Here is a 27249-nt window from a genome sequence, read left to right on the forward strand (position 1 = left end):
TTGTGCTTTGTAATGAAAAAATTGCATACTATTGCGGTCCGTCGTTTTCATTCAATTGTTAAGTTTTTGAAAGGAAATATTAATAAGTAAATTAAAAAGTCAAAGCAATATTGTAAATTACGTAAATTGCTATGATTTTTCTTTTTAAAGAATATAGCCTTACTCAGCATGATCAAAGTTAATGAGAAATATAATGAGATACCTTCAGAAAATTTTCACTGAAAGAATGATAAACAAAGGAATATGATAAATAAACTTTCTTTTAGTTCAATATAATCTGTGGTTAAATCAATTTTGTTTTCTAGGTTTTCTTCGGTCTGGACATAATTTGTTCTTGCAAAAAAAGTGGTGACAATGGAACCGACATCAATTGTGATGGAGTTACTTTTCATGGAGATTTTCCACTTTTACCTTATCGTCATGAAATTCACTCTTTTCGCCAAAGACACTCAGGATTGCAAAATCTTCCCTCCCAGATTTTTACGGCTAGCAGCTTACCATTGAAATATGTTGATTTTTCGTATAATAAAATTCGAAGATTTCCAGAGAGATTGTTTGAAGGTCAGTAAAGCCTAGCAGCCACAGCTTAAACAGAACTGTCCAAAATTGATTGAAATCAATGCGAATAAAAAAAAAATAATGCAATACCTTATTGCCAAAAAAAAAGTTTTCATCATTCGTGCGTCACAACCAGTTTTGAAGAGCCACGTCTACAAAAGTTCTGAAGTTGCTCATGTTACGGCGCATTGATTTCCTTTTAATTACTCACGCTTTCCCATAATTTTATTCTTAATTTAAGGTTGAATCGTTCTTAATTTTTTCGATGCCGTCTGGGTTTTGCTTATCTGTATGAACAGCTAACTTTTTAATATAGCCTGGTTATTACGAACACATGGTTTTTTATCACTTCTTTTGAATATGCAAAACCTTTCTGTGTGTGTTAATATATATATATATATATATATATATATATATATATATATATATATATATATATATATATATATATATATATATATATATAAAAAAAAAATATATATATATATATATATATATATATATATATATATATATATATATATATATATATATATATATATATATATATATATATATATATATATATATATATATATATATATATATATATATATATATATGTATGTATGAACCGCGTCGACTTCTTCAGAATATAAATAACTCTATGGAAGCAAGGGTTCCCCATGGTCTGACTGTCTCAGCCATTTTGGGTGGCGAAGATCATCTTGTGTGTTTGTTTTCCTTCTGTTTTAGGGTGGGCATCTTATACGCCTCTCTGGTGACATCTACAGCATGACATCTGTAAAAATTGAAAATTCTTAAATTACCTAAGTGTGTAGTATAGTCAGTGTTTAAATTAAAAGTTAACAAAATCTGGCGTATGAGTACAATAGGAATATAATATTTTATAAGATTTGGTTTACACTTAAATTGACTTTGGACAATAAAATGAGCAGACTATGCCCTTCAGACACTCCATATGATGTCGATACATTTTTACCAGAACCAATCTTTTGTTTCACAACTACTGATTTTCGAGAAGTGTTTGATGTAACTTTGATATTAGTGCAAGTTTAGAAGTTGCGAAAATAACAAATAAATTGAGTCGTCAAAAATCCAAGGATAGAAAATAATGGTATAAGCAAAGAAGCCTTATGCATTAGTTTCCTCTTATCGATCGTAACAAGAAGTTGTAAAAAAAGAAAAAAAAACTAGAGCTTCTTAATCCCTTTTCAACAAATTATACAAAACACTAAAATATAATTAACAGCCTTGATGAAATGCGCACCGTTCTGTACATCTATAAGCTATATCAAACAGTTCGTGGTAACGAACTGTAAGTAAGGTGTGACCCAGCTCAATAGTAACCGAAGCTCTAAAAACTAGAATTTTGATACCCATAGATACATCAATAGAATCAAATTTTTATGCTGATTTCAAATGTATGAGTTTCATTCAGTTTAGTGTGACTTGTCAAAAGTAACGTGCCTAAAAAAATTTACTTTATATTTGAAAAAAGGGGGAAACACCCCCAAAAAGTCATATAACTTTAATGAAAATCACACCGTCGGATTCAGTGTATCATAAAACCCTGTTGCGGAAGTTTCAAGCTCCTATCTGCAAAAATGTGGAATTTTGTATTTTTTATCAGAAAGATCACGGATGTGTGTTTATTTGTTTGTTTTGTTTTGTTTTTTTATTATTTTCCCAGGGGTAATCGTATTGATCCGGTAGTCCTAGAGTATGGTAAGAGGGATCATTTGAAAGGGAATTAAATGTTCTAGTGCCCTTTTTAAGTGACCGAAAAATTGGAGGGCAACTTGGCCCCCTCCCACGCTCATTTTCCCAAAGTCACCCAATCGAAATTTTGAGATAGCCATTTTGTTCAGCATATTCGAAAATCTAATAAATATGTCTTTGAGGATGACTTAATCCCCCAAAGTTCCCGGGAAAAGGAGTGCCAGTTATGAACTTTGCCCAGTATTTATATATAGTATTGGATAATGGAAAGTATAAGGCCGTTTCAGGAGGAATTTTTTCCTGATGGGGGGGGGGTGTCGGAGGCGAGTGTTACAGGGGAGGATCCCGCCATAGAGGATGTTTCCTTGGGGGAAGGGACATTTATATGAAGGGGGCGCCGGATTTACAAGCATTATTTAAAACAACAATCAGAAATTAAATAAAAAAACAAGTTTTTTCAACTGAAAGTAAAAAGCAACACTAAAACTTAAAACGGACAGAAATTATTGCGTATATGAGGGGGTTTATACCCAAATTAATACTTCGGTCTTTGAACTAAAGTTTTTTTTAGTAGTTGCAAAAGAGCAATCTATTCGAATTAACCGGACTTTCTGTGTCAGGGGTTTTTTATTCAAACACAATTCAAACTTTAGCGTAAAGAGCGAAGTATCGACTAGGGGGCAAATTCCCTAATAACTCTCTGGGAAGTATAAAGACGCTTCAGGAGGGATTTTTTTCTGATGGGGGGTGTCGGAGAAGGGGGTTACGGGGGAGGATCCTTCCATGGAGGATGTTTCCTTGGGAGAAGGGACATTTCTATGAAGGGGGCACCGGATTTACAAGCATTATGTAAAAAACAATCAGAAATTAAATAAAAAAAACTAGTTTTTTCCAACTGAAAGTAAAGAGCAACATTAAAACTTAAAACAAAAAGAAATTATTACGTATATGAGGGGGGTCGCCCCCTAGTTAATACCTCGCCCTTTACGCTAAAGTTTTTTTTTAGTAGTTTCAAAAGAGCTGTCTATTCTAATTAACCGACTTTTGTAATTCAGGGGTTTGTGATTCGAACACAATTCGAAATTTAGCGTAAAAAGCGAGGTATCGACTAGGGGGCAAACTCCCTAATATACGTAGTTAAACTGACGAATATAGAAATTTGTTCCGTAAGTTAAGTCGTAAGAAACGTCAGAACAAAATTTCGAGAAAGCAATTAAGCCAAAAAAGTAAAATTAATATTCAAATTTCGTTTTAATTATTCATGTACGGTGAGCCAAAATGAAAGCTGCATTAAATCAAAAACGTTCAGAAATTAAATAAAAAAAAGTTATTTTAACTGAAAGTAAGGAGCGACATTAAAACTTAAAACGAACAAAAATTATTCCGTATATGAAAAGGGCTGTCCCCTCCTCAATACCTCGCTTTTTTACTGTTTCACACAATCTATCACACAACTTTATTTTTTAAAACAATAAAAAACTTTAGCGTAAAGAGCGAGGTATTGAGGAGAGGACAGCCCCTTTCATATACGGAATAGTTTTTGTTCGTTTTAAGTTTTAATGTTTCAATTCAATTTATTAAATACCACAATAAATACATAAATACACTTAAGCGCTAGAGGTCCCAAGAAGCATAGCTTGTAGAGGACCTCGTATCAATCACAAAATCCACACAAAACCAATCAGGGAAGGAAAAAAAATGCAACCATATATCAAAAATATAAACACAATGCGAGAAAAATCAACAAAAAAAATACAACAATAAACAAACAATTGCTACACAATAACCTTTGACTTAATTTTATCCGAACTGAAAATGTCCTGTAATTTATTAAAAATCCAAACCTTTTAAAAAGTTTTTGGATTTATTCAAATCCAAAAACTTTTTTTTGTCGCTCTTTACTTTCAGTTAAAAAAAACTTTTTTTTATTTAATTACATATAAACTCCTCCCAAATTGTGGGAGAGACTATGTCAGTTTTGCCACCGTCACAGGTTTCCTGTGAAATTTCACACGATTTTTTGTATGGTCACAGGTTGTCAGGTTTTTGCCGTGTAATGGTAGAAAGTCACAGGTTTTGGAGCTAAAGCTCTAGCCAGGGCTGCCAACAAAAGGTACATTTTAGTGTTTTTATGATAATTTTGGGTCTAAAAAGCAGACTTTTGGCATTTTGTCCAAGCATAAATTTCAGATAAAAAGCAACTATTAAAAAAAATAGTAAATTGCTCGATAGCAACTTGTTTCCCTTTGAAAATTAAACCGTTTCCGGCTTAGTTGCAGGCAGCAGTGAAATAAATCTGCGGAGGATAATGTCCCCGCTATATTCTTTGCCATGTTAGACTTCGAAAAAAGCTTTTTTTTAAAGGGGTTTTTTATTGAATAAAGGTCTTTTTTTATTTTCATTTAAAATATCGAAAAGTGTCAAATCTGTCCCCTGTAGACAATGAAGAAACCGTTTTTTAGTCCCTCCTATGTTTTTGTGAGTTGACATCACTTACACACATTGGGGGATAGGGCAGCAGTATATAGTCCATATTGCATATTCCCCATGCTTTTTCCGTCTCTTTATTTCGTCAACGTTGATTCAATTTACGGGTATTAAGTTCAAAGTGAGTGACGCATGGCAAAATACTTGGAAAACATCCTATTTGGGCTATATATTTGCACAGTTGGAGGGAGACGGGGTTGGAGGTAAAATAGACTGAAGACCTTTTAGGAATAATGGAAGTATTTAGGACTTTGTAGAGTCGTTTTCAGAATTTTATGTTATTTCCTTCTCAATAGCCTCAATTGCGCATTAATACCACAATGACTAATAGCTTAGCATTAAAAAAAAAAAAAAAAATAGGGACTTTATTTGATAATTTTTGAAGCAATCTGTCAAATTATCAGTAATGTTTAGTTTTCTGTACAACAAAATCAAACAGTTCAATTGTAAGGAGCGAGTCAGCCCAATAGCAAACGAAACTCTAAAGAAAGAAATTTTTATTGCAATTAATACATCAAAGAATTACCTTGTTATGCTGATTCCAAATATTTACAATTTATTAGGTTTAGTGTTACTTACCAAAGTAAACTTTTAATAAGTAACAGGCTTTAAAGTGGTCACAGACAAGGTCGTATCTACGGGATGAGGATTAGGGGGTTTGAGCCCCTCTGAAATTTTTTTCGACGCGTAAAATTGTTGCAAAATGTATATGAACAATTTTTTCTCACATTCTTTAAAGTTTTCCCCCCCCCCACCTCAACAAAATTCTGGCTACGGCCCTGGTCACAGGTTTTTGACGAATTTCACAGGTTTTTCCGCCACTTTTTTCACAGGTTTTAGAACTTTGTGGAGGTAACACTGGACTATGTTAGCTATGTCAACTGCCAAAGGGTAAACGCTATATATGACAAACTTCAACTTTGATAATATTTTAATCTTCCCTTTGGTCACGGCTGCAGTGGTAGCTGAAACCTAGTAAAGAGCAAACCGTATACCATACTAGCCAAAAGCTTGAAAATGCGCGTAGAAAAAAATAAACTGTTTAGTTACGAAAAGTTGTCATTTAATGCTAATTCAAAACTATTATTTCAATAAATCCTTATGGTAGAAGTTTACTCAGAAAACAAATTTATGAAAACCATAGGCAGAGCAATAACATTTTTAAATAAAGAGCGAAGTGAGTTCTGTTTTTTGTTTTACCAAGGCACTTTGCGTGGAGAGAGTTGTAGTTAATTTGGAAGGAGCTCATACAATAGAAATTGAAAGTTCTACTGCGCTTTTTAAGAGTCAAAAGTGTTTGAAGGGTAACCTTACCCCCTCCCACGCCCCTCTTTTCTCGATGACATCCAATCAAAGTTTTGGGATAGTGATTTTGTTAAGCATACTTGAAAGGTCAAATAACTGTGACTATGGGGATGTCCACGTCCCAAAACCCCCGGGGTAAGGTCTCTAAGCTATGTAATTCATCTATTACCTACATTTATTATTTGTTATCGGGAAAGCAGGGCATGTTAAACCCTTGGTGTACGAAAAGGCACAGGATATTCAGGTGAAGCTTTCAGAGAATTCCGAGTATTATGTTGAACTAAATCAAGACACACTACGCATACACAGGTTATTAGAAGGGTGTTTCTCAGAAATAGCTTAGGATATTAAGTTGAAAATTTAAGGAAGGATGAGAGGGTTAATCAATTGACAAGAATTACTACTACTAATTACCACTACTGTTATTCCTACTACTATTACCACTACTAATATCAGGAAATGTTGAGGAGGAGGTTTAACTAAACTAAATTACACAATGTGCATACAGGTTGTCAAAAGGGCGTTTCAGCAATATCTTAGGAACGGCTTGGAGTATTAGGTTGACACTTACATGGCTTATTGTGAGGGATGCTGAGCTAACGAGAAGGTAATATATGCATGCTACGGCTATTACTGACACAACTATTACTACTGCTTCTTCTACTTCTACTGCTCGCAATACTACTACTGCTACCACTGAAGCTATTGGTATTAAGGTGTGAATTTCACAGAATGCTGATAGGATATTGAAATAAATCAAAACACGCTATGTCCATGATACTTGTCAAAAGTATGTATCACCAATATCCCAGGAGCTGCTTAGGGTATTATGTTGAAACTTCCAGTGTATGTTGAGAATGATGTTAAAAAACAACCGGTGCTATGTGCAAGCTGCTACTAGTATAATTACTACTACTACAAGTATTGCTACTACTGAAGCTAAGAGTTAAAGTGAAACTTTACGGAATGTTTAAGGGATGTTAAATTAAATCAAAACACAGTATGGTGTGAACATGTAGGTTGTCAAATAGATGTATCAGCAATATCTCAGGAACGGATTAAAGCAATAACTTGAAATTTTCTGGGCATATTGAGGGGCATTTTAAACTAAACAAAAGGTACTATGTGTATGCTCCTACTAGTGCTGCCAATTCCGATACTATTGTGGCTAATGGTAATAAGGTGAAACTTTTAAGGAATGTTTAGCAGGCGTTTAAACTAAATAAAAACACGGTATGTGGGTACAGGTTGTCACAAGGGCATATAACTTTTACCTTAGCAACAGCTTAGAGCGTTGAATTGAAACTTTCAGTACATCTTAAGGGGGATGTTGAACTGAACAACCGGCACTATGTTTTTGTTACCATTGTTGCTACTTTTACTACTGCTCCGACTACTATATCTGGTGAGGCTAAGGGTATTAAGGTGAAACCTTCAGAGAATATTTAGGGAGATATTAAACCAAAACAAAACAAACAGTGTGCGTTCAGGTTGCCAAAAGGATGTGTTAGCGATTTCTCAGAAACGACTTAGAGTATTAAGCTGAAATTTTATGGGCATGTTGAGAGAGGTATTGAACTAACCATAGGCGATGGGTAGATCTTGCTGCTACTATCACTACTGCTACTTCTGCTGCTGCTACTACTGCAACTGCTACTACTGAGACTAAGTGTGTTAAGATGGAACTTTCAGGGAATGTTTTGGAGGATGTTGAACCAAGTAGAAACATGTTTCCAAAAGGGTGTATCACCGATATCTCAGTATGTTCTAGGGTATTTAGTTGAAACTTTCAGGGCATGTTAAGCGGGATATTGAACAAGCCCAAAGGTATTATTTTAAATGGTTCTACTAGTACTATTAAAACTGCCACTAGAACTATTACTACTACTGCTACTACTATTTAAGGGTATTAAGATAAAACTCTAAGAGAATGTTATCGACTTCGAGCACACTAAGTCGATAGAGGTTATGAAAATAGTGTAACGGCTATATCTCAGGAACGACTTAGAGTATCGAATTTTAACTTTAAGTTCAAGTTGAGGAGGATGCTGAGCCAATCAAAGGTTACTATATGCCTACAACTTCTACTACTTCTGCTGCAACTATTAATACTACTGCTAAGGCTAAGGGTAACAAGGCAAAATTTTCAGGAGATATTGAGGGGGGTGTTGAATTAAATTGAAACAAGCAATATTTAAACAAGCTGTTAAAAAGGCGTATCATTAATACCTTGGGAATGGTTTAGAGCGTTAGTTTGAAACTTCCAGGACATGTTGACAGGGATGTTTAACTAATAAAAATGCGCTTTGTTGACACTATTAGTAGTAGCACTGGTATTAAGGTGAAACTTGGAGGGATTTTTTAGAGGAATTTGACTATACTAAAAGACACTGTTTACATACAGGTTCATGCACAGTATTTGCATGAAACTACATAGCATGAGGAAGGAATATTGAACTGGAACAAAGAGACACATTGCGAATATTATTACTATTACTTCTACTATCACTACTACTGTTATCGCGACTACTACTCCCAATGTTCCTACTATTAGTTTTGCTGCCACGACTACTGCTGGTCAAATTGTCAGTGATGTGCCACTTACAGGGAATTGCCGCGTTGGACTAACTCAAAACACACTAGGTGTATGCAGGTAGTCAAAATGGCACATCAGCAATATCTAAGGAAATAATTGGAGTATTAAGGTGAAGCTTTCGGGGAGTTCTGAGGGGGATGTTGAACTGAATCAAAACACAATATGTACGTGTGGGTTATCAAAGAGGCGTATTTACAACATCTCTGCAACATCTATTTCTACTGTTATTGAACTAAATTAAAATGGTTTAAATCCATAGGTTGTTAAAATGGTATAGGCGGGATATCTTACGAATGGATTTGTGTATAAACTGGAAACTTTAAGGGAAAGTTTTTGTTGTTTTGAAACTAAATCAAACGGCAATATGCGCTTGTTGGTTGCCAATAAGACGTATCAGCAATATCTCAAGAACGGCTGAGGGTATTGAGTAGAAAATTCCAAGGATCCTAGTAGGCTACTACTACTACTTCTGCTGCTAATGTCGATATTGCATGAAAATGAATCTTACATGAATATACACCATATCGTGTGTATCGTTTTATACCCCGAACTAAAAAGGTATGATTTATCCTTTGAGAAATTATACTGTCCATAATATAGGCGTAGCCAAATTAAATTACCCATAATTACCTGAATTACGAAGTATATGTCATCAATTAGCTTCGAGGACTTGGATACAAATGCGTTGGTTAAATTCCTCACCTCAAAAATATCAGTCAGATGTTGACGTCAAAAACTGTGTTTTGACGATAACTGAGTATATTCTTTTTTATTTATGTATAGTTATTGCAATTTCTATCCTCTGCATTGTTTTAATTTACAAAAATCACCTTGTAATTTCTTTCAATGTTACAGGCATTGAAAGATCACTCGAAGTGTTTCGCGCATCTAATAATTTGCTTGGTGATCAGTTGAATCCGTTTTTCTACAGCAGTGAATTGAACAGACTTCGAGCTTTGAATATATTGGATTTGAGCTCTAATCAAATAAAGAACATCGATGATAACGCATTTAAGAATCTGGAAAAACTAGAGGTATAATACAAACAGCTTTCAAATATAAGGGGAGCTTAGTTGAGTCTGATGATGACGTTTTACCTCCATCTTTATTAACTTCAACGTCATCAAGATATAAAGTAGCCTTTAACCATTTTGTTTCTCAAATCAGTTCATCCTATTTCACGGCCTTAATTTACCTAAATCTCTTTATTTTTCAGTGTTACTTTGTTTAAGATTAGAACTGTGTTTATTTATTATAGAATTATAATTATTGCTTCATTTTCAGTGTTAATATGTTTAAAATTAAAAGCATGTTATCGAAACGATCCTGGGAATGGTTTAAAAGTTTTTCAACAGAGTTTACTATTATTAATCTGTTTAATATTCGTGAATGTGAAGACAAAGTCCATTTCAGCATAACATTTTTATCCGAAGTGTGCTGCATGATTGGAAATCATTGTCACTTAATGGATAATACGAGTGTTGTAAAATTACCAAGGATTTATATACACTGAGATGCCGGAAAAGACAGTTGTTTTAAGAAATCATACATTACATAGCAAGAAATATAACACAAAGCCAGAATTCAAAACTCTTTACAGGGCAGTAGCTAAAACCTTGGTTATAACTTCTTTTAGACGCATCTCTTGTTTTGACGGTAGCTATCTCAAACTTTCAGCAAATTAGAGAGACAGCCCAGCCTATTCAAGATAGATGCTTTTCAAAATCTCTGATTCCTTCAATCAGACTTCTTTAGTAGTAGGGTTTGTTTTATCTTGGCAAGATTAAACTTTGCAAACGATCCCAATCTTCATTTCATTACACAGCGTTCCCCTGCCATTTGTGTTTCGCCCTTAATATTCCAACATTTCATTGCCGCTATCCAATAGCACTGATTAATTTGGAAAAGATCCTTGTTCATAATATCTCCACGATGTTCTAGCCTCAGCTAATTCATTTGCCATTTCACTGCCGCCAATCCCAGATTTCCTAAGGACCTGCATGATGGCAATTCCATTTTCATTGAATGCTAATCCGAAGCTTGGTAGCAATCCAATTATGTATTTTGTCGGCTCTTTATATTCTACAACCCCTTAAGCGTGCTTGATTATTAGTTCGGACATCAATACTTCTCCCCGTAGTTCCCATTTACGCCAGTCTTTTAACTATCTGCTCCATTCTAAACATCGCAGCCTGATTTGAATTTTGGAGTGTTCTGGTATATTGCTCGTGAAGCACTGGACTTTCTGTCAAATTACGAGACATTCGTAAAACAGAGTATGGCATTATTTTGATGGAGCATGTCAATCTATAGCTAAATTTGTTCCTATCCTTAATGGCAATATCGAACTCTTATCTCTTCACTCCCCTTATTCAGGTCCTGGTCAGTCCGTTAATGATCTGATGGCAGATTGACAAGCTCTTGGGCAAATGCTTGTTAATAAGTGAGCCATTTTGTTTTCTTATATCCCTTACAATGCAATAATGGATGTTGAGCTATTTCAAGTCGATATATTTTTAAACGAAAATCCGAGAATGGCATAAAATTACTCACACATTGATCATCAGTGCCAGTGCTCCATCAACTTGCACGGTGGTGCTTTCTCAATAAGCTGCACAAATATTGAGTAAGCCACTACATAGTCATGACCAATAAGGTTTTTCATTTCTGGAACCCTATACCTCTCTTGCAAAATAGTTTGGATAGTTTCCAGCGTCAAAATAATTGAATAATAAATACATAAAGAAGCGATAGTTACCTTATTGCAGACATAGAGTCAAGCTTCGTACTCACCCTTTTACTTAATTGGCCACGAGTTAAGGGTCTTGCATTATCGCTAGGTATGCTTGCACTTCTACTAGCATCCTCTAAAGAAAATAGCAGACTGTCTGACAGTGACGCAGATTAATCTGTAAGTACTCTAGCCGAGCGGCACAGTTGTGGCAAACGTTTCAATTTATTTGTGTCCCAGTACATCTCATGGGGTGGACTCTGCGGCAGTTAAAAAAATAGGCTCAAGAAGGTATCCCCCCCTCTTCTCAGGTGAGAAACAGAAGCTCCAGTTCTTATTTCAGCAACAAAGTAAGCGTCAATTGACTCGTGAAGTCATTTTTCCCTCCTCGATGTGGATCGTGGTCAGCTGAATTGTTTTCTTAAAGGTGAACCGATTGCAGGCTACTGATGCTCCTATCCACTTCTCACCCAAACTGTAGATCCTACACAGATAAATTTTTCTCAATTTAGAGCCTCCTGGTTTGAAAATTAAATACCCCTAGTCCTGGTCATTCACATCCCCCGTGAATGAACCTTCTCTCTGTTCTTTTTTCTTTTACCTGAGTTTCCTAGTGCTCCTCTTTGGTGTAACCCCGATTCCCGCCTACTGAAAGGACTTCACATTATTTCTTCGACAGCCTAAGCAAAATGGCCGTGTCTCCCATAAATTTTCTGGGAAATGGTACAATTAATCCTGATTTCGAAACAGAAATTGTAATATTTTTTTTTATGTTTTACAGATATTTTCAACTTTTTTGTCTATTATATTTTAGAAGTCCAATTTTTTGAAAAGTAAGCTAGAAGACATGTAATCTTCAATATTCGAACTAAAAAATAATGTTTTAAGTTTTAATCGGTCATCCATTTCGTTGACGTACTAGAGGTAACTTTTTTTTCTGGGCTAGGTGGAATTTTTTTTAAACAGATGGGCTTATCTTAATCTTCTAAGAACTCAAGCATACGTTGGTTTTCAAGGATTAAAATTGTCTCGAAGTTTTGAGTGCGAATTCTTTAGATTTTGTGTCAGTAAAATGCCCTATCTTCGATGCTTAGCTCTTTAGCAATCAAATTTCTTTAAATACTGATAGAATTTCTATTGTCTAGTTTGACAACCTTAGCTAAATTTTCCCATGTCTCGTAAATTTTAGTGAGATAATACTGACAATCTTCATTTCGAAATAGAAGTTCCAATTCTTTCCTAATTTTTTTTATTTTGTCTGTCATTATATTTTATACGTTGAATGTCATGCAAGAAAACATGTAATAGTCTATTTCTGAAATCAAACCGCGAACTAAGAAATAAAAATTGACAAAATGAGCCTTTTGACGGATGTTTATTAACCACTGTAAATTGTGCATAATGTTAATGCAGGTAAAAACAAAAACAATAGGGATGCAGAGATTGACGATTTCAAATTTCTCTTATTACACGTTCGCCTTACAAACTGCGAATCGCGTTAAATAAAGACACAAGTTTTTTTCAACTGAAAGTAAGGAGCAACATTAAAACTCAAAACGAAGAGAAATTATTCCATATATGAAAAGTTTGCTCCCCTCCTCAATACCTTGCTCTTCACGCTAAAGTTTTTTGGCCTTTTAAAAAAGCTTCCTATTCTAATTAAATGGCCCTTGTGTTCCAGGAGTTGTTCTTATAAAATTAGGGCAAACAGTTAGACTTTGGCGTAACTATTGTTTTGGTTACTATTTTTCTTTCGCAACCGTGACCCGTTGGTCACTGTTGCTTGAAAACTCACCGGCGCTATCGTACCGAAGCTCTAGTTTTAATTGTCTAGTCCAGTTTAGCTGTTCATCTTATGCACAGCATAAATATTAAACAGTAGTGAAAATTCCTATATTCTCCATTAAAGATTTTTAGGACATATTTTTCGCACACATTTCTTCATGACTCCGCCTTCTTTAATATTTGAAGCTATTGCTGTGACGCAAAGGGAAACTTCCATTTCCGCGCGCTGTGATGTGTCCCAATATCTGAGCCAAATTTTCACTACTGTTTAATATTTATGCTGTGATCTTGCGTTGGTCAATTCGTTTTCTCCGACTTTTTCTTAAATATCATAAGATATTAACTACTCCCTAGGTAATTAATACTGATATGCCTGTTTTCAGGCACATCAAGGAAGCCTTGATTTCTGGGTTTAAAGCAGTCTTATTCAGTATTAAAGCGTTTCTTTATCAAGTGTTTTTACACCATTTGTCGTAGTTCCGATAAATTATTTTTTACTCATGGTTTTGTCAAGCTATTTTAGTATTTTTGAATAGTGCTACATGTCTATTTGTTGTGGTCTATCGCTGCGAAATGACAAAAGTATGTCTTGCAGGAGCTAGACCTGAAGCAGAACAGCATGTCCGAAATTCCCAGTGGAATGCTGAGAACTCTAGTGAATGTGAAGCGCTTAAATCTACAGGGCAACGATTTCAGTGAGTTTTTGTCATTTTGTTACTTTTTAAACAATTTTCACCCGTAAGTTTACTGTTTGCTATTAAACCTTACTCCTACTCTTTCCTTGCTATTTGCTCAGAAATGAATGGGAAAAAAATCTACGAAAATAACTTTAATTTTTTTTTCTCTTATGGATAATAGCTCCATTCTATATTTTCTCTGGTTACCTACAATTTGAAAAATAGACAAAATATCTATATTTTGTCTATCATAGAGTTTTTGTTATAAAAAGTGACTTTCTAAAATTCACATCAATTGATTCAATTTTTTGATTTCGTATTTGTCGAATCGATTCTAAATATGTAAAATTCATTCAGTTTGAAAATTTTGTGGTTTTAGATAAAGTGAAAAGCACACATATAAGAGAAAGGATCTCGATGGAAATTGCGTAAGAAATTCCGGATAGCAGTGGACCCTGCTGTGGACGTTTATAGTCCAATATCTTCAAAATGCAAAATTTGAAGGAAGGTTTTTTTTTCACGGGTGATTGCATTGGACCAATAGTCCTACAATATTGGAAAATGGTTTGTTTGAAAGCAAATTGAACGTTTCGGTGCCCTTTTAAGATATTAAATAAAAAAAACAAGTTTTTTTTTAACTGAAAGTAAGAAGCGACATTAAAATTCAAAACGAACAGAAATTATTTCGTATATGAAAGGGGCTGTACCCTCCTCAATTCCTCGCTCTTTACGCTAAAGTTTTTTTTTATTTTTTTAAAAAATAGAGTTATGAGAAAGATTCACACTTTGGCGTAAAGAACGAGGCATTGAGGGGGGGACAGTCCCTTTAATGTAGGGAATAACTTCTGTTCGTTTTAAGTTTTAATGTCGCTCCTTACTAGAATTTTTTCTGTTCCAATGAGCCCTACCACGATATGCTAGGGCCACTGGTTCGATACTATCACCCCTGAAAAAAAAAAAAAACACGCATCCGTGATCTTTCTTCTGGCAAAAAAAAATTTTACATTTTTGCAGACAGGAGCTTGAAACCTCTACAATACGGTTCTCTGATAAGCTGAATCTGATGGTGTGATTTTCATTACGGTTCTATAAATTTTAGGGGGTCTTTCACCCTTTTTTCGAAAATCAGCAGTAGTTACCTTGTATACAGTTTCAGGGGTACATGAAAGGATACAAGAAACGGGGCAAGATAATAGTGTATACAATATGAAGGGTACATGAATTGCGCAAGAAAAACCCATGTCATTGACAATATATTTACACGTGAGCATTTTGAAAAGCTGTCAAGGTTTTTATTATTGATTTCAATTGCACAATGAATGTACCGTTAGTTGTGGACATTTTTTAGGAGCCAAACAGAGACATTAGAGGTTGTTCAATATACGATAACTTGATTGGTGATTGGGATTTGAATAAAAGGAATGGTTTTCACTACAATTCATATTGGTAAGAGAGTTGAATTCAGAGAGAATAGTTTATTTGAGAGGATATTAGTAGAGAAAAAATGAGTGGTGCATTTACATTATTGGAGATTAGTGATGGAGCCGACAGCAGCAGCACCGATATACGAGTACCCAATGTGGCTGTGGAAACAACCGCTGGCTGTAGACTATGCCTTGAATGGGACAATATGTATGCTAGATACGTGATATCATTAAGCAAGTTTAAACAGGAGGAGCAACTATGTTTTGCTGGAAAAGAGAATATTCTCCATATAAGTAAACTTCGGTCAGCTTTATATGTCCTATAGAAATATATTGATGAGAACAAAATGCATCAGTGAATATTATTATTGTAATTATGTTCAATAAAATTGTTTCTAAATCAAAGGTATTTTTCTTTCTATAGTAGATGAGCGTATATTTTTTAGAGTAGAAAAAGAAATTCCGGTTAGTCTGAAGTTGGTTGTGAGAGTGCTAGGACTAAAAAAATGGATAGATTTGAGAAAGAGCGAATCTTGGGGAATCTAGTGTTTATGGAAAAACGTTTGATTCTAGATGAAAATTTTCTAGAGCTGTCTATTCAAAGGAAGATATTTTCTCTGGGAATGCTTGTCGATATAATGAAAACTGATTCTACATCATTAGACTGTTGTATGAAGCTTCTACGTCGTGGTCCAAATGCATTTACACAATTTATTGATATATTGATCACGACACGGCAAAATCATATTATGGAAATGCTTTTAAACATAAGTTTAGAAATTTAGGACTTTTTTTTCATGAGAAAGATGGTGTTCAAGGATGATTTACTCCTCTCTCTCTATATCTCAGACAATTTTTGTTCTTGGTACCGCAGTTTCATTATGTTAGTGTGAGTGTCAACACATGAAAAAATGTTCCATACATGTCCGCTATGCATGTACACACTGGGCAGTTGGTCATCGTGTGAGAATTGCACAATGATTGATGAGTATGATGAAAAGTGTAGATTATGCAACCCGTGTAAATTGCATAGAGGATATGCTGTACAAATTAAAGATTGTAATTCCTGTCTTGAAGAGGTGTGTGACTCTCATCCTAGAGACCACCTATGCTCCAATTGCCATTATGATAAATGTAATCAGTGGGAGAATACATATCCCGGTAAGATTGGAAAGAATCCTAAGCGTGATTTTAGTTTATTGCTACGAGATTGGTATCGTCGTGGTTTTAGATTGTTCTGGGAGGAAGAGCCGGGTCAGCGATTCAACTGTTGGAACAACAAAAGAATTTGGTTTATACGTCATCGCTGTGAAGACAATGGATGTTATGATTATAAGCCCACTGATTTTTATTTGGCTGTGACGGAATGTGATTCGACACTTGAGGACACTGTTTGTGAAATTGCTTCAAATAAGCAAATTGAAACATGTGAATTCTATAGAATGAATGAGAATAGTATCATTGACTATATAAAGAGATATGACAAGAGTGAAGTTGCACTCTACAGTAGAAAATGTGACCCTGACATTGCAGTACATCAGGATCAGTACACTGTGAGTTCAGATAATCTACCTGCATTAGTTGTTATCGACAAATATCTATACCTAGTAGAAGATGAAATCTAAAGATTAGAAAGGTCATTTTGTCATGTATATAAATTTTTGTCATTTATTAATAAACAATTTCACATACGCTTTTATAACATTTTATTCGTAGGGCACTAAAATCAATATTAATCACGCTTGTAAATATATTTTCAACTAGAAAGTCGTTCAATCGAGGTAAGTCAACGTAGATGTCGAGAAACTGCTTGTAGGTGTAGCCACGACATCTGAACATGAAAAAGAGTAGTGTGTGAAAGCCACATGTATTAGGCGTTAAATCTTGTACTCTTCATTGATTTTGAATAATGATTTTCCCACTGCTTTCAATAAAGTTGCTGATGTATGGCGTGTAGAATTTATACGAAAGGCCAAGCGGATCAAAAAATTCAATATTCTTCGCTGTTTGAAAGATGCATAGCCAATGGTCGGTCTTCAAAGTCGATGGACCGCTATTAACAATGATTAAGGTATTGTTAACACTTGGAATTTTTTCAATGAAGTCCGAAGGTATGCAATAGGACTTGTACTGGGACATGTATGGATCCATACTAAATACGTTGATTATTTGGTTTGTGTTCATGGTGCTAGGTCTAGTAGAACACCCCGTCGGGTGTGATTTCCCAATAGGTTTCAAATTGACTCAGTGATATTAGCGTGATACTCTCAGTCAAAGCATCGGCAAATGTACACTCTAAAAATACATTCCCTGTTCGTAATATGCTCATATCGTGAGGCCCCGAAAAGTCTAAAAAAATTAAACCGTGATTTTTTGAAAAGATTGAATCGGCTTTTCCATTTTCAAATAGTTGAGAGTCATAATCTAAAGATTACATGGCCAACTCGTACAGAGTTCTTTAGGATTTTTTGTCAAAAGATAGAGTGTTGAGTGGAATACTATTCACTTTACACACAAGGCTAGATAGACCGAAAAAATTAAAATCATAGGGGAATTCAGTCCAGGATCCAACGGCACTGCCACTCTTCACAAAGGCCAAAGCCAATTTTGATAGGATTTCTCCATTGATAAATGATGAATCGCTATAACTACGAGAGCCGGTGGCAATGCGACGTTGATTGGTGATCGTATGGGGGACAAGAAGTTTAATGTTGTTACCATTGGCTCTTAGCTTTTTCACTGCCAATGCAACAGAGCTCATAACCTGTCGTTTTCGGACGTGGAGAATTGCCGATGTGATAATGACATTTGCATCGGGTGCTGCAGGAAGTGTTTTTCTCAAAATGAAATTTGATGGGGCCAGTTGTAACTTTATGCCAATCTTGACATTGGGGGGTAGCCATTGGGATATATTGAATATCTCATGATTTAATTTTCCAACCAGATGATACTCCTAGGTCACTGCAGTAGTCACCTCACCGTCAGTATCAACGCTTGACTGATATTCATAGCCCAATGATTGTCCTCTCAACTCCTTGTATGCCCTTGGTGTCATCATCATAAATTGTATGTAGCTTGTATAGTTGGATAAATTATGGCTAGTGCTCACCAAAGTACCATTAATAAATACATGAATTTGTTTGAATAGGTTGTGTAGAATACAGTTCTCGTAGGAGAGACCATCGCCAGTATTTGGAGTGTATTATCTGACTTTTTCTTCACCGCAACATTTAAATCAATAAATGTTGAGGACAAATCAATGAAATAGTCTTCATTGGAAAATATTTGAAAGTGTATATTTTCTGAGAGGGTTTGTTGGGGGTGAACTTGTTCATAGTAGCCATATGGCACTTACATCAACATTTTCAAAAATAAACAGATTCGATAATGAACTAAATGATGGATGTGATTCCCTGGGGGGGAGATAAGTCATCCTAAGAGAAGAAGTTCTTCTTTGATCTAACAATCTTTTTATTTTTTTTCTTCTTCTTCTGCTTACTGGTCTTTGTTGTTTTATTCATCAAAGTCCTTGTTGATGTCCTTCGCCTTCCACCTGGGTGGACACTGATGAATGAATAACGCACACGCATCCTTTTCAATCCCTCCCTATTTTGTTGAGATTTTAGTTGCTCACCAACGACTCTTGCTGAAGATCTAATATTTTCCTTAACACTCTCCTTGAAATTCTTGCCCGACCCCCAGTCCTGTAGTGTGGAGGCAGCAAAATTTGATGCAGCAGGTACAAGATATTTTCTGGCAAGGGGTAGTGCAGAACGAAATAGCCTAGCAAACCAGCTTCCAAGACCATGCCAGACATTGTAGTACGCCCCTTGTAGTAGTCCAATCCATTGCCTATTTGACGTGGACTCAAAGCACCAACATAGCAATCGATATCGGGGCAGACAAATGGAATTCTTCAATTGTTCATTTTAGGTGATTGTGCTGTCGCCGACAATGGGTCGAAAATGACATGTAATTACTGCTAAGCCTTTTGTTATAGCTAGAGGATCACCCAATTAACTTCTTAGTGTTAACTGGCAGAGTTCCAAATACGAAGTGCTTACAGGAACATACTGAAGATGCTTTATATTATAGTGATGAAAAAGTTCATGAGTTGTTTTTCGTTCAAGAACACGTAGGAGGGGACATTTGAATTACCGACTCTCGACGTTTCCACAAAGGATGCATAGAGAAATATGCAAGAGTCCGAGGTGAAACCAGGTGGATAATCAACAAAAATAACTTTATCCATTCTGTAAACGTTGCCAGCATTTTCCCCATTGATCATATTCTGTTTAAAGCCAAGAACGTCTTTCAGATTATCATTGAGAATAATTATTTCAGTGTCAACAGGTGAGGTAATGTAAATCCTATCGTGTTCCAATGAATAATTAAAATGGAATTTACCATTCCTACGATATAAGATTTTTCTATTGATTGTACAACACAAATCTGTCATATTATCGTGTTCAATATATTTCAATTTGGCATGTGGATATTCGCTAGATTTAAGTGCTTCAACCCATTCATAGTCGACAAAGAGTATCCAATCAAATGGTATAAGTTTTACATCATACACACGATCCTTTCTCCGGATGTCATAAGTATTTTTGAGAATACAGTCGACAAGAGCCACTTCATAGGCACCGTCAAATTTGATGGCGGGGAGAGTTTTGTCCAAAAATCACTTGTCGTATTCAAGTCGTTGTAGAGAGGATCGGAAACGTTTGAAATTAAAGTTACATAGAAATCATTGGGCATTGTCAATATCTTCAACACCGATCCAAGAATCAAAATCAGAGTTGTATCCTAGCCACCGAACAAGTAACTTTTTCCTACCCCTGCGAGTGTGAGTCTTTAATATCTTTTCAATTTGATAGATTTCACTATTATTTTTAACCTTTTGTAATTCATAGTCATAAAAGCCGCCGAGAATCTCTTCATCTTTGGTATCACGCAAACAATAAGTTATGGGTTTAGTGTCTAGGATTTTTGCCACTTCTGTGGACCCCAAGTAATTACCCTTTTCAAACACATTAGTTGTTCTTTTACTTTGAACAGTATCACCAACATCGAATTTATTGTTCTTCTTGACAATCGTTTCATTGGAATACTGTTTAAGAAAGGTCTCAATTTTATCCTGATCAGAATGAAGATCTTCTGTTTGCGTAGAGTTGGAAAATGGTTGATGAGGATATTGATTATAGATCAACATAATATTATCTAAATCATGAATTAACACCGGTGTATTTTTCAACGTACAATATCTTGAAATTTTAATTCGAATATTTATTATCAATCGTTCGACCAATGCAGCCTTTATAGGACCATTACTATGATAGAGAAGTGTACTATATTTCACTAGTACTTTTACAACATGGGTATTAACAAATTCATTACCGCGATCCGTTTGAATTTTTTATATGAATCCTGTTCAAGAATACTTTCAATGGCCTGAACAACATCAACGCCTTTCTTTCATCGCAATGGAATTGCATATGCATAACAACTATGAGCACAGATTGAAAGTAGGATGTACTTGTACGGTATATTGTGACGTCGTTGAATCTCATCTAGAGTCAGGAGATCTGCTTGCATTATATGCAATGGGTAAAAGACTTTAGTTTTTTGATATTGATTAGCACGAAGTCTATGATTTCTATGCAGAGTGTAACTGGATTCATTTTGTAGATAGTCTTGTACACTTTTAGTGTGAACACCAGTAACTTTGGAAAGAGTGGTGGGGGAACTTAAACTACCCGCCTTACCAATATTTTCATAAACACCTTTCAGATCTTCAACCATTTTGAACGTAAACACGTTGTGTAACGTCCGCTACCCTTTTGTATACTGGATGGTGATGGTGACATGATACGTTTTCGCTTTTTCCTCGCCACCATTTTCAAGTTTCTACTAGGTGTGCTAGTATTTTCCAAGATTGATTTAAAATCTCCTTCTTCTTCTTCTTCATGTTCATGTTTTAATGGTGTCGATGATGATGATGTTGATGTATGTTCATATAATTTTTTAGAATTTGTCTATTGCTAATAAGACTTTTGGGGAATTTTAATGTATTTAGAAAGTTGTATAGATGAGCGTCAAATGATAATATTCCTTTACGATTTGTAACCATATCATATATTAAATCAAGTAGATTATAGCTCTTGCCCGTAATTATAATCCTTTTCCCATTGCTCTCAACTTGAATATAATCTTGACCACTTTCCATGAGATAAGTTAGGAGTCGTTTACTTTTTTCAACAAATTATTTGGGCCTTATATTTCCAAATTTCAATAAAATCGAATCCAATTCCTACTTCTTTAATTGTGTTCCAGCAGCAGCAGAATCTTGAGGATATGATTCTTTTTTGTGACCAATACCAGCAGCAGTGGCCTTCACACGATAGGTCTTATATTTGTCTACTCGGCGAAGTGCATCTTGAGGTAAGAACAGTTTTTTATCCTATTCAGTATTCTCGTTGTAAATGACTTTACTCAGATTGCTCTCAAAGTGCTCGGCGTAGGAACGAGCAACCTATATTGAAGTTAAGGTAGACGATGTTGCCATTCTCTCTCTCTCTCTCTAGAGAAAGCAATTTATAATTCCTGCACTTATTGGCAGTAAAAGTGTGACAAAGCTACCGCCCACCTGAAGAAGTCGTTTCTTTTTAAAATTCTTTGATTTCTTTTTAGAGGCCAATGTACGTACAATGGAACGATGTTGCTTTGCCTGTTGCTCAACTACTTCTGGCAGTTGAACATTACCCTCGATCAAATTTAAACAAAGTTCAGATATTAGATTAATGAAATCATTGTCAATACCATGTTTGAGTATGGCTTTCCTAAGCGGGGGTTTTGATGTGCTTAGAACCGAAAACAGATGTCTATTTTCATGTAGTTTCTTTAGTTTCATGATAGCAACTAATAGGTCTTTTTAGTGTTCACGGAGAGATATACTGTAATTTTATTGTCAAAAATATCTGTGACTACACGCAGATTCTCGGGTGTATTTTGATTAAGATCCAATAGGATATGGCCGTAGAGTATATTAGTTGCCTGATTGTATGCTGAGAGCAGAACTCTAGGAGCGCCTATATACATTTGTTTATTGAGATTTATTAGTGAGCAACAATCACGAAAAACTCTGTAGATGATATAGTAGGTGCAGTTCAATGCAAGTGTTCGCATACATTTGCTCTGATGAAAGAGATTGTGTAGAACCAGAGTAACGGAAATCTGTTCATGATGAGAGTGAACAGTGAACAATTGTAGCATTTCCTGGGACCATTGTTCAATAGATTCAGCCAGATCGTCAATGATCAGCCAAGAGTTTGGTTCAATAATGATGAAAACATCAAGTCCCTGTATGAATTGTATCTGTACCAATCCCGTCGTGGCAATTGCTTTTATTTTATCGTATGACTCCTGCCAAATACTGTAACAGTAGTTTATTTTTTTCTGCTTTACCATAAGCGTTTTTCCGTAATATTTTAATATTTTAGTTAGTACCGTCATATTGTCCTATATTGGCGGCCGACACAGCAATAACCTGACTTACATTTTGAATTGATGCTTGGACCGTTCGACACCTCTCCTGTACAACTTACTGTAAAATTTGGCAACCCACTTGCTAAATAATTCCCCTATTACTACTCTACTAAATAATGAGAAGAAGAAGAAGAAGACGAATAAAGAATCATATTTTCTATTGTTATACGCATAAAAAGTAGAAGTACTTAAAAAAAAATATTAAATTGAACATGAATGCACATTAAACACTAAAAAATACATATTTTTAATTTATTTATAATAAAAAATACAAAATTTACATTGGCACAGAGAAAAAAAACACTTAAATAAATACACTTTTTTTGTTTATTTATAGAAAAAATACAACATTTATTAGAATAAAGCACTTGAAATAATATCACTTGTATTTACAACATTTGGTATGGGATCCCCCCCCCCGCTGGGGGTGGCCACTGCGGCGGGCCGGAAAGCGCCGCAGGAAGCGCCGCGGGTCGGGAAGCGGGGGGCCCGCTGCGGTGGGCCCTGGCCGGGGCATTAAATAGTTTAAATTGATCTGCCTTGCACAAACACATTGAAAATTGTTTGTGATATAGAAAAAAGAATTAAAAAAGAATCTAAAAACACCGATTACCCAAAAAACCCTCCCACCCAATTTATACTTTTTTTAAATGAATTTAAGTTAATTTTTCTAGACCGAGTTGTGTTCTGTACTCTATACAATCAACTCGGTCTGAAATTAAATAATGACCGTGTGGTAGTACCGTCACACCATCCTCAAGTACATAGACTTTGTCCGATATGGCAGACATGGCGTTTTTCTCAACTCTAACTGTGTAGTTTTTAAATTGTAAAGAGCGAATCACCATCACTTTCGCTCTTGGCACTAAAATAAGTTCCACACAGTTTCTATACACACTCATGTCGGAATTATTTTTTACAAAAGTGTGTAGGTACCCCCTTACAAACTTGTTTGATATCCTTACTGTGCGTTTCCACACAGTACACCTTCGAACCAGGAAACACACCACTGGATATCAGATCGCTACCCGTTTCAGATTTTAGCATTAACAATTGATTTGGGGCCTGGTGTTTCACTAGCTCTGGGTAGAGGGATTTGTCCCAATTAGTGTAGTCCATTCGTGAGCTAATGTACTCACCATTTTCCAAATCATTCAATAGATTTTCACATTTTGACTTTTAACAGGAGTGAATCAGTGTCCCCGTAATACACTTGAACTTGTCCCTCAATCGGCCACTGTACCTTGCATACATTATAATAAAATGACAAAATGAGTTTCTTGGATATTTCAGTTATTGCACTTCCGCCTGCAATATTTTTATTTAATACAATGTTTCTTTTCTTACGGTGTAGAAGCACCATATCGGAGTCTATGATTGTGAACGATGTGAAGTTTGGATCCGCAATGATTCAAGCATAATCTTTGGGATTGGTTACAATGTCACATAGTCATATTGGTTACAATGTACGAGCGTGTCGTACGCTTTCACACATTCTACTGAGAGCTAAGTTCAAAATTATTTTCTAGACTTATTTTTCTACTTTAGTTTTCCCTTGTGAAAGATTACTGACAAAGTTGTCAATAAACTTTTCATGTAAGGCTTTTGATCAAATTGGAGGGCTATATGAACCTTTGTGACTTTGAAAACATTGGACACAATCCATTTTAATAGCACATGATAAACAACGATATTCTGTATTGGGTAGAGGTCGGCAATTAGCTTTTGTTTTGTATGTACCCAGTGCATACTCCCATCCTCTACTAATGATAAATTGTAGGGGCTCAGAGAGTCCCTACCCACCGGTCTATTTATGCACGGAAAAACAAAGTCTTTTACCGAGTTATGGATTTCCATGGGTATTTCACACATCCCTGTGCCCCATTCTCCTCAACACTGGCAGTGTCGGGGAAATTCGAAGCATATGGATTGTAAAGCCATATATAATTCCAACACGGAAAATAGTAGTGAGACATTGCCGACGTGTAAAGGGAATTCATATCCAAATAAACCGCGTCTGACTTTTCGCCGGTGTGCCGTCCGATCGGATCAGTTTTCATGATACGGTCTCCGTGAAAAACATACCAACCCCTAATTGATCTTTCTACAAACAGATGCTGATCCACATCGGCGATCAGAACAATTTCTTCTTTGCTGATTTAAGCATCAAGTTAATCACCAGATTAGGAGTTGAAAAATAATGACCTAAATCCAACTCCAATTCCCCATAGTTTCTATCCGTATTTTGGCACACAATGTCCAGAAGAGTGAGTACCTCACTGGCCAAGTATAGTTTAAAATAATCCCACCCATTTTTACACCCACCCTTTGCCCAAACCCTCTTAGCAAATTCGTAGTCGCTAGTGGTGCACTCACTCTCAGTAAGAGAATTGTAAAAAGCTTCTATGGGCGGTAGTGACACCTCATCTAGCCTCGAGCCAGAGTTGTAATAATCATATGGATATATACCCTTACACTTTAATAAATCATACATTTCATCATCGGGGAAGCGCTGTTTGAGGAGGGGGAAGCTATCAAAATTTTCACTTCTGCACCTGAATCAATTGACTTAAAGATTTGGGGAAGAAGCTGAAAGAGTCTAAAAAACGGATTTTATTCAGGCACGTGTTACCCTTGTCAACTGTTTTCCACATGAATTCTAGCAGCAGTAGCTTCTCCGATGATTTGGGTATGATATTATATGAAAAAGAACCATCTATCCATGCGTCATCTACAACTCCACCCTTGGTAATATGGGCCAACGCCGGTAGAACAAACTTTAAGTCGTAATTGGAATTTTGTATAAAAACAGGTACGAAATATTGCTGTCTAACGTTTAAATTGCATGACTGATGGGCTACCCCTCTAAAGTTACTCCCTCCCGATTTAATTTCCAGCCACAAATGATCATGGTCGATCACCTTCCTCCTCCCACCATTCCCAACACCATCATCAAATTCCCCCTTGCAAACCCAACACATTTTACGATTTTTAATGGCCACTATATCATCTGGTGATAGGAGTATAGGATAGTTCGTATAACAAAGGCGCGAAATTGCACCGTTCGCCGTTTTGATTAGACTGACCAATGCCGAGCGCATGCAGTCTTCACCGTCACTCAACATCTCAACTACATCCAGCACTTGCATGGTATTATTGGAATCTCGTTGCGCGTGAGCGTAAGAGACCCCTATGGCTTCATATATTTTAACACGATTTGAATTTGACGGATCGCACACGTCTGTCAGTTTAGCTTCGCAGTCCAAATCGATTTTACTGCTTTGCAGGAGCGTGTTTTGGAAATTTTTAAAACGTAAGATTGCTCTATCTCCGCTTACCGTCTCCACAGCCTGGTATCCATGACGTTTACAATGTTTCATGTGATGCTTTAACTTTAAATCAGAGCGAAATCTGGTGAGACATGTTGGACAGTAATAACACACACCACGCCGATGTTTACCCTCACTTACAACCCTACTAATATCCGTAATTGGATTGAAATGACCAATTGAATCGGAGTCTGTGGTGGGGTGTATAGAAGCCACACCCAATGTTCTATTGATTCAATTGAAGGAGCCCGCACTGGAAATAATACACCTTTCTGATCGGAACGCTGGCCCTCCTCAAATTCTGTTTCATACTGTAACACCGTGACACCAATCTTAAATGTGCATTAGCCCGCTCAAAAATATCTATTCCTTTTAGTGTCACGGGAAATTGACCATTTAAACAATTGAAATCTACTTTGGGGAACTTTGAACCCTCCCTACCATTAACTGCCATTTCATCCAACTTTTTCCTTGATGCATCTTCGCGCAGAGGTCTGTGTGCGGCAATTAAAAATGCATACTTGAAACACTGTAGCCTCTTATTGAAACAGATTCGTTGTATCCCCCTACAACCCTCTAAATCTGAATGATATTTTAATTCAATACCCCTTGGCTCACTCCCCCCTCTTGCAATAAAATCCTTTTTGAATCTACAGATATTAACATTTAAACTTTCAATAAATAAAACCACAGATCCACTACCCCCCTCGTTATAATTTTCCCACTTACTTTGAATACCATTAGCCCAATTTAGAAAAACCTCCCCATAATTTGTTAAATGCGGCTGAATTGCCAACATCTCTGTGTGCAAGTACTAATGAAACTCGAAAACGAGAGAAAGTAACAAAATAAAAAATAGAATAAAAAAGGATAGATAAACGAAGATTTCGTCAGCCATTGGCGATACCATGAAGATGAAAATATAAGCAAATTTTTTAACAAGTGCCTCCACCAAGTTGTCCTTAGTGCTAAACAAAAAAGAAGAAAAAATCTAACCTTTTGAAGTTTACCTTACAAAGACAGAACAGACACTGAATAAAAACCAGGCATGGATCAATGAAAATGAATTTACCAAGATGATTGGGCA

General features: G+C 35.8%; 1 protein-coding gene across 1 annotated transcript in view; it reads left to right on the forward strand.

Moving 5' to 3' along the window:
- LOC148956945 (uncharacterized) overlaps nucleotides 1–27249 on the forward strand; it is a 108925-nt gene that overhangs the window by 31989 nt on the left and 49687 nt on the right. The window contains exons 3-5 of the mRNA XM_089087897.1: nucleotides 306–561; nucleotides 9524–9702; nucleotides 13780–13879. Coding sequence (XP_088944023.1) covers nucleotides 306–561; nucleotides 9524–9702; nucleotides 13780–13879 — 535 coding nt within the window. The remainder of the gene's footprint in view (nucleotides 1–305; nucleotides 562–9523; nucleotides 9703–13779; nucleotides 13880–27249) is intronic.

The sequence above is a fragment of the Artemia sp. Qi Xiang Cuo genome, chromosome 1 (assembly GCF_049724085.1).
Source record: "Artemia sp. Qi Xiang Cuo chromosome 1, ASM4972408v1, whole genome shotgun sequence".
In the NCBI taxonomy this organism is placed as follows: Eukaryota; Metazoa; Arthropoda; class Branchiopoda; order Anostraca; family Artemiidae; genus Artemia; species Artemia sp. Qi Xiang Cuo.